Source organism: Meriones unguiculatus, chromosome 8 (assembly GCF_030254825.1).
Source record: "Meriones unguiculatus strain TT.TT164.6M chromosome 8, Bangor_MerUng_6.1, whole genome shotgun sequence".
Classification (NCBI taxonomy): Eukaryota; Metazoa; Chordata; class Mammalia; order Rodentia; family Muridae; genus Meriones; species Meriones unguiculatus.
The window spans coordinates 1,868,688-1,880,798 of record NC_083356.1 but is presented as its reverse complement, the minus strand read 5'-3'; the positions used below and the strand labels follow the sequence as shown (position 1 = coordinate 1,880,798).

The window sequence follows — 12,111 nt, the reverse complement described above, 5'->3', positions numbered from 1 at the left end:
ACCAAATGGAGGCCCGGCTTCTCCCCTTTTATCTGTTGGGGGCTGGGGAGCTGTATGGGGTCAAACCCCTAATCACTACTAAATCAGGTTTATGAGCTTGGGATATTGGCAGCTGCTAGGTCAAGGTGCATAATTAGGGTAGCAAAGGGCAAGGGGAGCCAGTGGTCAATGCTGGGGCGGGGAGGCGAATCCCATAAAAATCCCATTTGTCCTCCTTTCCCTGTTTATAGAAATGATGAAAGGGGCCAACAGGGCACTTGTAGATGTCATGTGCAGTGGCTCAGCCTCCAGGGAAAGGGGAGCGAGACTTTGGGTTGCTCATAGAAGGGGATTTCCCTGAGATGGAGGGAGGCTGGATACTTTAAAGACTCTTTACCAGAGGGTTATAGCAGCGTCTTCCTATAGATCCTTCCCTGACCTCTGGGAAGCGCCCATGGAGGAAGGAAGCTCCCATGGCTGGTCACACCTTGCCTCGGAATTGGGAGCCCCTTTGCTCCTGCACAGCTGCATCACAGGGTCCTCTGGACACAGACATGGACCCACGCAGTTCCTCCACACAGGCTGCAGGGGACACGGGGAGGGACTGTCACCCTCTCCTACACTCTCGCTGCTGTGGGCATGGCCATGTGGGGTGGGCACTGTCTCAATGCCCTCCCTGTCGGAGATGGGACCCGTGCTGGGGTGTCTGTCCCAGGGAGCGCTCCTGATGGTTCCAAGCTCCCCCACCCCCAGCATGAGGATGAATCTGTTTAGAGATGCTCAAGGCCCCTCCACCTCTATGCACCACTCCTCTCTATGCACTCTCCACTCCTCTCTATGCACCTGATGGATGGGCCACATGGCCTTCCCTCTCCCCTCCACCTCTCCACCCCTCTTTCTATGCACCTGATGGATGGGCCACATGGCCTTCCCTCTCCCCTCCACCTCTCCACCCCTCTTTCTATGCACCTGATGGATGGGCCACACGGCCTTCCCTCTCCCCTCCACCTCTCCACTCCTCTCTATGCACCTGATGGATGGGCCACATGGCCTTCCCTCTCCTGCTGAGATTCAGTCTAGCTCACACAAGCCCCACAGTACGGCAGTGTTGCTTAGGGGCTCTGCACAAGCCAGGACCATCCTGGGCCTTTTATGTCTATGACCTCACTGAGTAAGGAGCAGGGGAGTGGGGTGTGTGTGACGAGGTTGGGATGGAACCCCATTCTCTCTGCCCTCCTCGCTGTGCTCTGTGACTCTAGAGGATGAAGCCTGGGTTCAGGGCCTCAACCCAAGAGGCTCTGTGTTCCTTGTCTTGCCACCTGCAGATTGGCAGACCAGAACGTGAAGCTGTCTTAGGCCTTGGGAATCCTTGTCTAATTGGGCCATTTCATGCTGTCCTCTTGGCTTTGGACCTGAGAGTGAAGAGTGAAGGACCTGAGAGTGTAGCTAGTAATGGGGTGATGTTGGGAAGCAGACGGTAGGGTGGGCTGGGGTTTTTGGACATGGAGTGGGGAGTAATATTTTTATTTTGCTGGAAGGCCCAGGTGTGAAGTGTGCTGGTACCGAATGGGCTGAGGACAGGGTGTGGGCTGGTACTGAGTGGACTGAGGCGTGAGAAGAGGGCTCCCTGGAGCCATGTGGGTGCCACAAAGCCACAGCCCTGTCTCCAGGGCGGATGATTCTTGGGGCCCAGGGCTCAGGGCAGAGGGTACTCTGGTTCATCACTCTCAAGGAAGCATCTCTTCCCAGAGTTCCCGGTTCTGAGGTTCCCGCTGGGTATGAGATGCAACACACTTAGCGAAGACCTGGGGTGCTCAGTGGCAGTTTATTGCAGCAATTCTAGGAAATAGGCAATCTCGAAAGGAGTGGACGGCTCTGGAGGTTTGGCTGCTACCCCAAAGCTGTTAACTTTCTTTACACACAAGCACAGCAGCAGACAGACTAATTGCCTCTGGGAACTATTTTGGTCTTGAACTCAGTGGATATTTGAAGGCTCACCGCTCTTCAGACTAAACCACTGTGAAGACCAGGTTTCAAAAAATAAAAAAATAAAAAACCTTCCATGCAACTCCTTTCCTATCCCCTCACACTTCCTCTCTGCTATCTGGAGTGGGTGGGGTATCTCTGTGGGGACCTGGCTGGAGGCTAAAGCCACTGGGTGTCAGGGCCTCTGGCTGGGGACTGTGGGCACGGGTTAAACATCAGGCCTTAGCGCCGCAGAGCTGGGGGCCTGCGGACAGTGCCCAGGCAGGCAGCACTCTAGCTCCTGAAACTCTTCTTGCTGGATGACGTCTTGGAGACAATGCGCATGCTCGAGCAGCTGCCGCTCACACTGCGACCGCTGGTGGAGCTGAAGCCGCCACTGCCTCCCCCGCCATAGCAGAGGCCACTCCCACCGCCGTAGCCGCCGCTGCTCAGGCAGAGGCCGCCAGCTCCTCCGTAGCCTGTTCCCCCGGAGGAAGAGACCACAGCTGAGGAAAGAAGGCACGGGACACGCCGTCAGTTCCCAGGCATCCCCCCCATGCCCCTCTCCAGGCTGTCTCTCCTGCACAGTGCCGGGCTCCAGACAGCCCTCTCCCCAGGGGGGCTCCCAAGACCTACAGCTACCTCCTAAGGCAGCAGGAGCCAGGGTGAGCCTGACTTCCCGGCTTCCCCGGATGTCCAGGCCAAGTTGAGATGCCTGTTTTACTTGCTCAGCTAATTGACTTCAGTTCTATGTATAGGTCTGAAAGCTGCTCCATATTCCTGCCAGGATAGCTGAGGGCTGGGGACCCCGGCTGCAGAGAGTAGTCGTGTCCCGTGCAGGCTCCTCTGGGGCCAGGCTGGGAGTGTGACCACACAACCATCCAGGGATAACAGGTCCTCTGCAGCATCCGAGGACACCTTCCCAGAATGAGAGAAAGGCCCTGGACTCCTTCCCCGGAGGCAGGGAATGGTCAGCGCTCTCACCCGTGGGGAAAGAAACCGCAGAAAAGAGGAGAGGGGCTTATGGCCTATTTGTCCTGGTTGTGCGTTTTCAAATCTCAGCGGTGCTAGGGCGTCCCGTGGCGCTTCTCCTCCCCAGCCCTCTTCTGTGTCCCCAAGACATTTACTCACAGATGTTCACAGCACCGACACCTTCTCCGGTGAGCCTGTGTGGGGGAGAGAAAGCTTGTCATTGCCGAGGGCTCAGAGAGCTCTGGGTCCTTTGATGCGAAGTCAGAGCTGAGCGCACACTGTGTGCGAGCCTGTGTTTTCCAAGCTTGGCATTTATCTCATGAGCTCTGGAAGCTAACAGAAACACAGAATCAAGTGAAGATACAGATAGAAACAGGAAGGAGATCCTGAGAGCCAGAAGACATGCCAGGGGCTATGCACTGTCCCTGAGGTCAACCCCAAGGACACCTATGCGTGTTATAAGGCCCAGGTCACAATGTCCCTGCTTGTGGCCTTCCAGGAGGCCGTGGCCACCTTGGCATCCCAGGCTTGACCCTGGCCCAGGCCCAGAAGCCAATGGAGGAGGGCACCTCTGAAAGAACAGTGCGTGGCCTCGGCACCTGTCTGGGATTTCTGTGTAGGGGGACGGTAGTGAGCTCACGTGGCCTCTAGCACACTGTCCTGCCTGGGCAGCACACTGTCCGTTCCTGGCCCCCACCTGCACTCCTCGCCCTCCAGCAGCTTGCGGTAGGTGGCGATCTCAATGTCCAGTGCCAGCTTGACGTTCATGAGCTCCTGGTACTCGCGCAGCTGCCGCGCCATGTCCTGCTTGGCCTTCTGCAGGGCGTCCTCCAGCTCGGCCAGCTTCTGCTTGGCGTCTTTGAGGGCCAGCTCGCCACGCTGCTCGGCGTCAGCGATGGAAGCCTGGAGAGCAGCGCACTGCCCGCAGGGGAAAGAAGGGGCCTGTGACTCTGTTCACGGAGTGCGTGTGGGTTAGATTAGCTTCCCTGAAACATGACATTGCAATGGAAGTCACAGAACTGTGTTGTTACCCCAGGGGCAGTGGAGGTCGCTGGATGAGAAAATGGCTTTCCGGGGTCTTTCTCTGGGCAGTGGGTAAGTATGTAATGCAAGACAAGCATGATCACGTGCTGCCCAGATGAAGCAGCCTGTGCCAGGCGAATGCATCCCCACCCCCGGGAGGCCCTTATCCCAGAGGCTCTCTGGGATTGAGTCAAGGCCATGTACTGGATAGTTTTATGTCAGCTTGGCACAAGCTAGAGTTGTCTGAAAGAAGGGAGCCTCAATCGAGAAAATGCCTCCACAAGATCTGGTCGGAAGGCATTTTCTTAATTAGTGATTGATGGAGGCCCAGCCGTTTGTAGGTGGAGCCATCCCTGTGGTGTAAGAAAGCAACTGAGCAAGCCCTGAGGAGCAAGCCAGTGAGCAGCCTGCTCCATGGCCTCTGCATCAGCTCCTGCTCCAGGTTCCTGCCCTGCTTGAGTTCCTGTCCCGACTTTCTTCGGTAATGGGCAGTGACAGTGAAGTGTGAGCTGAATAAACCTTTTCCTCCCCAGCTTGCTTTTTGATCATGGTGTTTCACCACAGCACTAGAAACCCTGACCAAGACAGACCAGATCCAAGTCTTCCAGACACAGGAGCGTGAATGGGATGGCCTTTGAGAGTTCAGTCCTACCTGCTTCTTCAGGCTGTCAATCTCAGAGCGCAGCCTCTGAATGGCCCGGTTGAGCTCAGAGATCTCCATCTTAGTGGTACGGAGGTCATCCCCATGCTGGCCAGCAGACCGCTGCAGCTCCTCATACTGGGAGAAAGGAGAGGCTTCAGGTGAGGGACAGTCAGGACCAAGGGGAGAGGGCTGTGACCCCTGTACCCTCCAGGCTCTTGGTATCCTGCTTGGAGGGTCCTGTTAAATCTGTTGGCATCATATCTTGCTCTGGATTTCCTCTCCTTAGCCACACACCTCAGCCAACAGCCAGACGCCTGGGCCCTTGCTCCTTTCCCGCTCCTGGCCTCTCTTCCTCAGCCTCTGCTCCATGCATCTCACCTTCCCAGACCAGCATCGCACACCTGGCATGCTTTGCCATCTTCCTTCACACACTTCTGTCATGGCACCAGTGGGTACTGTCGCCGTGACTCCCAGCTCAGAGGTGAAATCTCGTTCTCTGATCCATAGTAAATCTCTGGCTCCAACCAGCTCCAGCTGGCCCTCTTTGCATCCTCTGTCCTCATCTTGAAGGCATTAGACCTTGGTCTTGACCTCAGCCCCTCCCATTGGCATGGTGGCTGCAACTGACCACTTATACCCGTTTCTCTGATATGAAGCCTTGGGGGTGTATGTCATCAGTCCTGGAAGAAGACCTGGTACTTCTGCCTGTATCTGACTATTCCCTTTGATCCTGGTGGTTTTAGCCCTGGGTAATGCTCTAAGTCAGACCCTTTGGTCCCCACCATGCTGGGACGCTGGAGAGGAAGGCTCTTACCTTATTCGTCTGTGAAACCTCTAGTCCCTGTGCCTGTTTAGTTGGTTGGATCTTGGCGCCTCACCTTGGTCTGGTACCAGGATTCAGCCTCGGCTCGGCTGCGGTTGGCGATGTCCTCGTACTGCGCCTTGACCTCGGCGATGATGCTGTCCAGGTCCAGGCTGCGGTTGTTGTCCATGGACAGGACCACAGAGGTCTCAGAGATCTGAGCCTGAAGCTGAGCCAGCTCCTGTGTTTGAGTCCAAAGAGGAGAGATGAGACAGGACGTTCCCGTATGCCCGTACACATGTATGCACTTTTGTACGTTTTTCTGCATGTGTGCCGGTGTGTGAATGCATGCATACGTTTGCTTTGTAGATGGTAACCCCTTGGGACAGGCTCTGGCCTGCAAGGTCTTGCATTGCTCCTCTCTCAGCTCTGAAGGGCTGGAAGGGTATTTATGGGACCTCTGTGCTTACACTGCTCTTCAGCACCGATTCGTCTATACGAGAGCGCAGCCCAGGTGACTCTAGCTAGAATTCTCCAGAAGCCACTCCTGGTGTCAGGGAGCCTGCTGCCTGCCAGCCGTGTGATGTCTCACTCTTTGAACGAGCCCAGCCCTTCACACCAGACAGGGACCGAACCGTGAGCAAGAAGCCCGAGTCAAAAGGCACCAGCACTGCTTTTCCCAGCTGTCCTGTGCTGTGCTCTTTAGGGATGAGGCACAAAGTTAGCTAGAAACAGCAGAAAGGGAAAAGCCCAAGAAGAAAAGGTCTTGATTGCATTTGTGGTGCAACCCACAAAATGTGTCTTCAGGAGAGTCTGGCGATTGTCACACCTGGACACAGAGTGCCTGAGGGCTGGGTGATTGCTGCTGATTTATATTATTGCATCAATCTGTGGTTCGGGAAGAACAGTAGTGGGGTGGGGCTGGGCCAGGCTGAGAGAGCCACAGGGTTCAGACGCTTCAGTGGGAATCCCCTGAATTTGGTGACATGCAGACATTCTGCCCATTCAACAGAACACACTTAGTCTAAACGGCCGAAGTTGAATTTTTCACCTTTGGAAACTTCTTATTACCCCCACCCTAGGAACCTCACTCTTTTCCCCTTTAAAAGCAGGACTTGCTCCATGAAGAACCATCTGAAGACGGGTTGGGAGCAGAGAGAAGGCCAGTAAAGAGACAGTAGCTTGGATGCCCCCAAGCCAGTGCTCACAGCCTCCAGCCCTCCAGTCAGGGCACCCGGCTCTCACCGCCTCATAGAATGCTCTCAGGAAGTTGATCTCGTCCATCAGGGCGTCCACCTTGGCCTCCAGCTCCACCTTGTTCATGTAGGCAGCGTCCACGTCCTGAGCACAGAACATGAGATCATCCTGGGGTCTACCCAGGGTTGGCTTGCAGCCCCTGGCCTAACCGCTGGAGCTAGTGGGACAGCCTCGGCCCCATGTACTATGACCTTCAGGAGTGCCTGTTGGCTGCTCATCGGCTAGCGCCGTATGCAAGGGTCTCCTCTGTCACCTTCCATGGTGAGGACTTTCCTTTCTCAATCTTGGGGCTTCCGTTGCCTCTGAGCTCTGCAAGCCTCTCCCCAAAGACCATGTGTGCCCTCATCCTCACACCTCTGCCCTCACCCCCGCTTCCCTTCCCTTCCTCTCCTTGCTGCTGCTCTGTCAATGTAATCCGTGGTGGTTTTTTCCTTCTCTCTGCCAGTCTGTCTCAAAGCAGGACAGCCAGACCTCCAGGCTTCCACTGCCTTGCCTGAAGATTGGCCCTGTGTTCTGAATTTGGAGCTGGGGACCAGGCCCAGCTGGCTTCTGCTCACCCCACATTGCACCGTGCAAGGAGAGGGGCTGGTGTCAAGGCTCGCAGGACTCGGACCTGGGAGCCCTGAACCCGGAGCTACCTCTAAGCACCTCTGTACAACAAACTGAACCTCCCCGGACCTCATGTCCTCATGGGTAAAGTCAGATCTGTCTCCCGGAAGACCAGGAGCTGCAGTGAGTGTGCTGCCTTCCCCAGGAACTTGTGGTCGGTCTATGAGACCACCTTTGTACTTACTTTTTTGAGTATTACAAACTCATTCTCTGCCGCTGTACGCTTGTGTATTTCTTCTTCATACCTGTGGGAAGGGCCGAGAAGGAGGGTGTTGGGAGAAGGGTCTGAGAGGGAAGTTGGAATCACTCTCTCTGGCCTGGTCCCTCAAGCCCTCCACTACCCTTTGCATATTCGTCTGCTCACGGGTTGGCATGGGGGGGAGAGCACACTTGGAAAACACTGTGTCACAGTGTGGCTCCTGCACACACACATGTGGCCCAGAATCCTAGACCAAACGCCCCTACTTCTGTCAAGAGAGAACACAAGCCCTATGCTGCCGCCATGTCCCTCAATAGCCCAACCACACTGAGCCCTGTCCTGAAAGGGGGAGTCTTCAGACTGTCAGGACCGCCCAGTCCAGCTTCCTCGTTCTTCAGCACTCCCCCTGGCACCCGTGGCATGCTACCGCTCTGCCTGTCCACTGTCTCTGGAGAAGGGCGCGTCCTTCCACTGCAGTGAGCCACTCCCCCGCAGGCTGCCTCAGCACCAGGACATCGCACACTCCCTGAGGAAGCCATCTGGGATTCTTGACTGTGGTCCTGGGAGACTCTTTCCCTTCTCTATTCCTCCAGCCTCCGGGGCAGGGCTGGCGTGAAACACAAACTCTATTAGTGAACACTTAGCTGAATAAATGGGAGGGGAACTGTTGCCATTTATATAACCTTGGGAAGTGAGCAGATATCTCCGGGCCTGTATTTCCTGTCTGCTGAGGTTAAAGGTTGTTGCATATGGACAAGTCTTTGGACTCATTAATCATTTCAAACCTCAACATTCTGGACCAAGGGCCTGTGTTTCCCCCATCCCCTCCTCTAACCTTTCCTGATGATTTGATTCCATCTCAGGCCCCGAGTGTGCATCCCATTCCCACCTGTTGGGGCAGTTTGGAGAACAGAGCATTTCTTCCTCCAGGGCCTCAGCTCCCCCGAACCCCATGGCAGGGCTCTGGGCCAGATGGACGGAATGCCCACTCACTTGTTCTTGAAGTCCTCCACCACGTCCTGCATACTCTTCAGCTCTGTCTCCAGCCTGCCCCGCTCCCCGCCCAGGCACTCCAGCTGGCGTCTCAGGTTGGCGATGTAAGCTTCAAACATGGGCTCTAGGTTGGTCCTGGTCGTCTTGTGCTCCTGCAGGAGGCTCCATTTGGTCTCTAGGACCTTGTTCTGCTGCTCCAGGAACCGCACCTGTCCCGGTCAAAGGTAACAGACTGTGAGGGCTTCATCGCTTCTCCCACATGCTCTGTGATGTAGGACCTCCCAACAGTGAGGGACCCTGCCAGACCTCAAACCCAGGTGGGGGCTTCCCCTTTCTTTCCCTGAGCTGCAAGGAGCCTGGGGCACAGAGAGGCAATCAGTGTTGGTACCGTGGGCCAGGGAGGCAAATGATAAGTTCAGAGGTGCCAGAAGTCCTCTGAATGTACCAACCACGTTGACTTGTGGTAACTCAGGAAAACTGAGTTCATGGGTGGGAGATTTCTGGCAGAAAATTCTGTCTGTCCATTTCCCTTCTGGGAAGATTTCTCAGCATCTGGAACGTGGATGCAGTGGTCTATCACCCTAGAAATGCTAGGGTGAGCCACTCTGGAACTGCACTGAGGAGACCAGGCACAGTCCTGGCCATGTCTCTCACTAGCCGTTTGACTTTGAGCAATCACTTCCTTGAGTTCCTCACTGAGTCTCTTGTGGCGTCCAGCTATTACTTGGTTTCTGGACTTAGCTCCGATCCTGATTCTGGGGACTGATTCTGCATTGCTCGCCCTCAGCCTGAAGTCCTTCCATGGGGAGGGACTGGAATGCCACTTATCCTCCAGGGGTGAAAGCACACCACCTCCATGCCTTCAGAGACAGCACTGTCCCCACAGGGGTCTTTAACAAATGTGTCTTTCCCTTGCCACTCCCACTGCGGGAGCGAGAACACCAGGCTCCGAGGCTTCCCGGTCCACCCACTGCTCTTGTTCTTTCCGGAGAGACCAGGAAAACCAAAGCCCGGGGTTCCCTCTTCTTAGCCAGGCTCCTGGAAGTCACCGCCTGTTGGGATAATCCAGGCCAGGTGCACTGACACAGGTGACAACGCTTAAGAACTACTGCCTGGAGCCAGGCACGGTGGCACATGCCTTTATCCCAGCACTCAAGGAGGCAGAGGCAGGCAGATCCCTGTGAGTTTGAGGCCAGCCTGATTTACAAAGCAAGTCCAGGACAGCCAGGGCTACGCAGAGAAACCCTGTCTCAAAAACCAAAACCAAACAAAATAAATAAAAAGAACTGCTGCCTGAGCGTCTCTGGTTGTGTCTATCTGCCAAGTGGGAGCAGAGCCGCCGAGGGGCCTGAGAGTCCATCTGCCCCACCCTACTGGGGCTTGACTGGAGGGGTAACTGTCCTCTCAGGAAAGTCCAAACGGGAGTCTGACCCCTCTCAGCTCCACGCTGTCCTTCACCCCAGGGATGCAGCCTGAGGGGCCCAGGGCTGTGATGACCCAGCCGAAGCACGAGACAGCATACAATGGCAGCACGCCCCACAGGCCTCTCTCCCAGAACTGGGGACCTCGAGGAGCTCAACCACACAGCCATTGGGACTGGGTCTCAAGCCATGTGTTTCATCTCTGTGCCCACTCAGCTTCCCCCCCCCACACACACACACGCTGCCTCCATGGCATGGCAACAGGGCAGTACCTCTGCCTTGGGAGGGCACTATTGCTAACGAGCTGGGAGAAAGAAAGGGACCAACAGACTTCTGCGCACTCTCGCCTTTGCTCCTTTATCGCCTGCCTTCCCCCGAACTGTCCGGCTGAGCCCACGGTCGCTGACCACCGGAGTAGCGGTGTCGCTCCCTGTTGTGCGTCTGAGAGGTCTAGGGCTGGAAGGAGATGGACTCTTTTCCCATACCCCGTCATCACACTGCCTAGGCCCCAGGGGCATGGGTCCCAGGACCTCACAGGGGACGTCAGGAAAGTGCAGAAAGCAGACATTTCAGAGGGCAGCTGCTTTAGCCTTTGAGACCGCGCTGGCCCCTCACCTTGTCGATGAAGGAGGCGAACTTGTTGTTGAGGGTCTTGATCTGCTCCCGCTCCTCCTTCCGAACCCGCTGGAGAGACGGATCGATCTCCAGGTGCAGGGGCGTAAGGAGGCTCTGGTTGACGGTGACTTCATGGATGCCCCCAGCTCCAGGGGCCACCCCACCTCCAAATCCGTACCCACCATAGGCTCCTCCAACTCTGTACCCTATGCCACTGACGCCTAGCCCACAGGCAGCACCCCCGAAGCTGGCTCGGCTGGAGCGGTAGCCTCCAGAGATGGAAATTCTCTTGCTACCTCCCAGGCTGTGTAGGCTTCTTGTCCCAAAACCACCCCCGAAGCCGCCTCCAAAACTCTTCCCGCTCTGGGACACGGAGACAGAGCTGAAGCCGGGCCGGCAGCCAGGAAGGAGGCTGGCTGAGGAGGCACTGAAGTTCCGTGTGCCCCCAGACTTGATGGTCACTGAGGATCGCTGGGTCATGGTGGAAGTCGGTGTCAAAGGGCAGCAGAGCAAAACCGCAACAAGAGCGAAGAGCCTGCAAAGCCTCACTCGCCTGGACTCACCTCGGGTTTTATTCCTTTCAAGACCGGGGCTTGGCCAGAGTAGATCAAAGACCCCCCTGTTGCGTTCACCCCAATGGCATGTCTGGCCACCGCCCATCTCCCTGCCTGCTAATCGCTGCTGGGGAACACCCTACCCTGGGCAGGACCAGGCCTGGGGAGGCCAGCCTGAGGCAAAGCTGGGTCCAGAGCGCCCCACTGGCTCAGGTTCTCAGTCGCACACCGCCCCCCCACTCTTGCTTCCATCCACAGCTCTCTCCTCCACGCCTGGCTCCTACACTCTGCGCCCACACACCTGTGTCCATCCCGTCTTGGTCACTTACATATACAGATATTAAAAACTTCATTCACCGAGGGCCGAGTCTGTGCCACACGGCGTCCACCACAAACATTGCTGCATTTTACTTTTATAGCTTTGTGAAAATGGGTGATAAATCATTGCCGGCACTTTTCGAGCAGTATCACCGGAGCGGAACTCCGCCTGGTTAGCTTTCGGCACTGGCGCTCTTGCCCTAGGCTTTACCTGCCATCATTGGAACCCGGGTCACACGGCTAGCGAATGCTGAGCCGGAGCTAGAAGCCAGTGGCCGAGTGCACTACAGGCCCAGAGCCCCTGCACTTAGCAGCTGGGGAAGGGGCCTCTTGTCCTTCCCAGCAAGTACTAAGAGGTCGCCCAAGATCCCTGCCCTCTGCGGCTGTCCACCCTCGTCTTAGCTAGTGAATTTAACATTTCTTCTCAGTCTTTTCTCCCTACTCTGAAATCTTAATCTTAACCATCCTAGACATTGGTCCTTACTTCACTTCCCTCTCTTCTGACTCATGTGCCCTTGAACTTCTCCTTTCCTGATGGACCCCATCCGTCCAAACACCGGAACCCCACTCAGGATTGGTCCCACCATCCTCCACAGTCCTGAGGGGAGAGGTCCAGGAGGCTGTAAAGTCAGGAATGAGGAGCTTCCTGGGCGTCTCCCTGCCTAGCAATTATGGGCTTCTTGGCCTGGCCTCGGGGCTGGCTTTTAACTCCTCTCCTGCCCTGTTATTTCTCTGCTCAGGTCTGCAAGTTTGAAGCTGTC

At 56.1% G+C, this 12,111-nt stretch overlaps 1 protein-coding gene and 1 long non-coding RNA gene across 5 annotated transcripts; one reads left to right on the top strand and one right to left on the bottom strand.

The window, feature by feature from the left end:
* Window positions 1–1,546: 1,546 nt before the first annotated feature.
* LOC110541003 (keratin, type II cytoskeletal cochleal-like) lies at window positions 1,547–11,248 on the bottom strand. The gene is made up of 9 exons (XM_021627796.2): window positions 10,479–11,248; window positions 8,443–8,651; window positions 7,435–7,495; window positions 6,630–6,725; window positions 5,461–5,625; window positions 4,592–4,717; window positions 3,614–3,834; window positions 3,076–3,110; window positions 1,547–2,450 (listed from the first exon to the last, which is right to left on the bottom strand). Exons 1-9 carry the CDS (start codon window positions 11,136–11,138, stop codon window positions 2,239–2,241), a joined length of 1,785 nt encoding a protein of 594 aa, XP_021483471.2. The 5' UTR covers window positions 11,139–11,248; the 3' UTR covers window positions 1,547–2,238.
* LOC110541006 (uncharacterized) lies at window positions 2,348–7,471 on the top strand. Of its 4 annotated transcripts, none has more exons than XR_009593524.1 (5): window positions 2,348–2,477; window positions 3,953–4,011; window positions 4,504–4,740; window positions 4,869–5,684; window positions 6,497–7,471. It is a non-coding gene; the product is annotated as an uncharacterized LOC110541006 (long non-coding RNA). The 4 variants fall into 4 exon arrangements; XR_009593523.1 differs by having other exon boundaries at window positions 4,473–4,740; XR_002475987.2 differs by having other exon boundaries at window positions 3,953–4,740.
* Window positions 11,249–12,111: the final 863 nt, after the last annotated feature.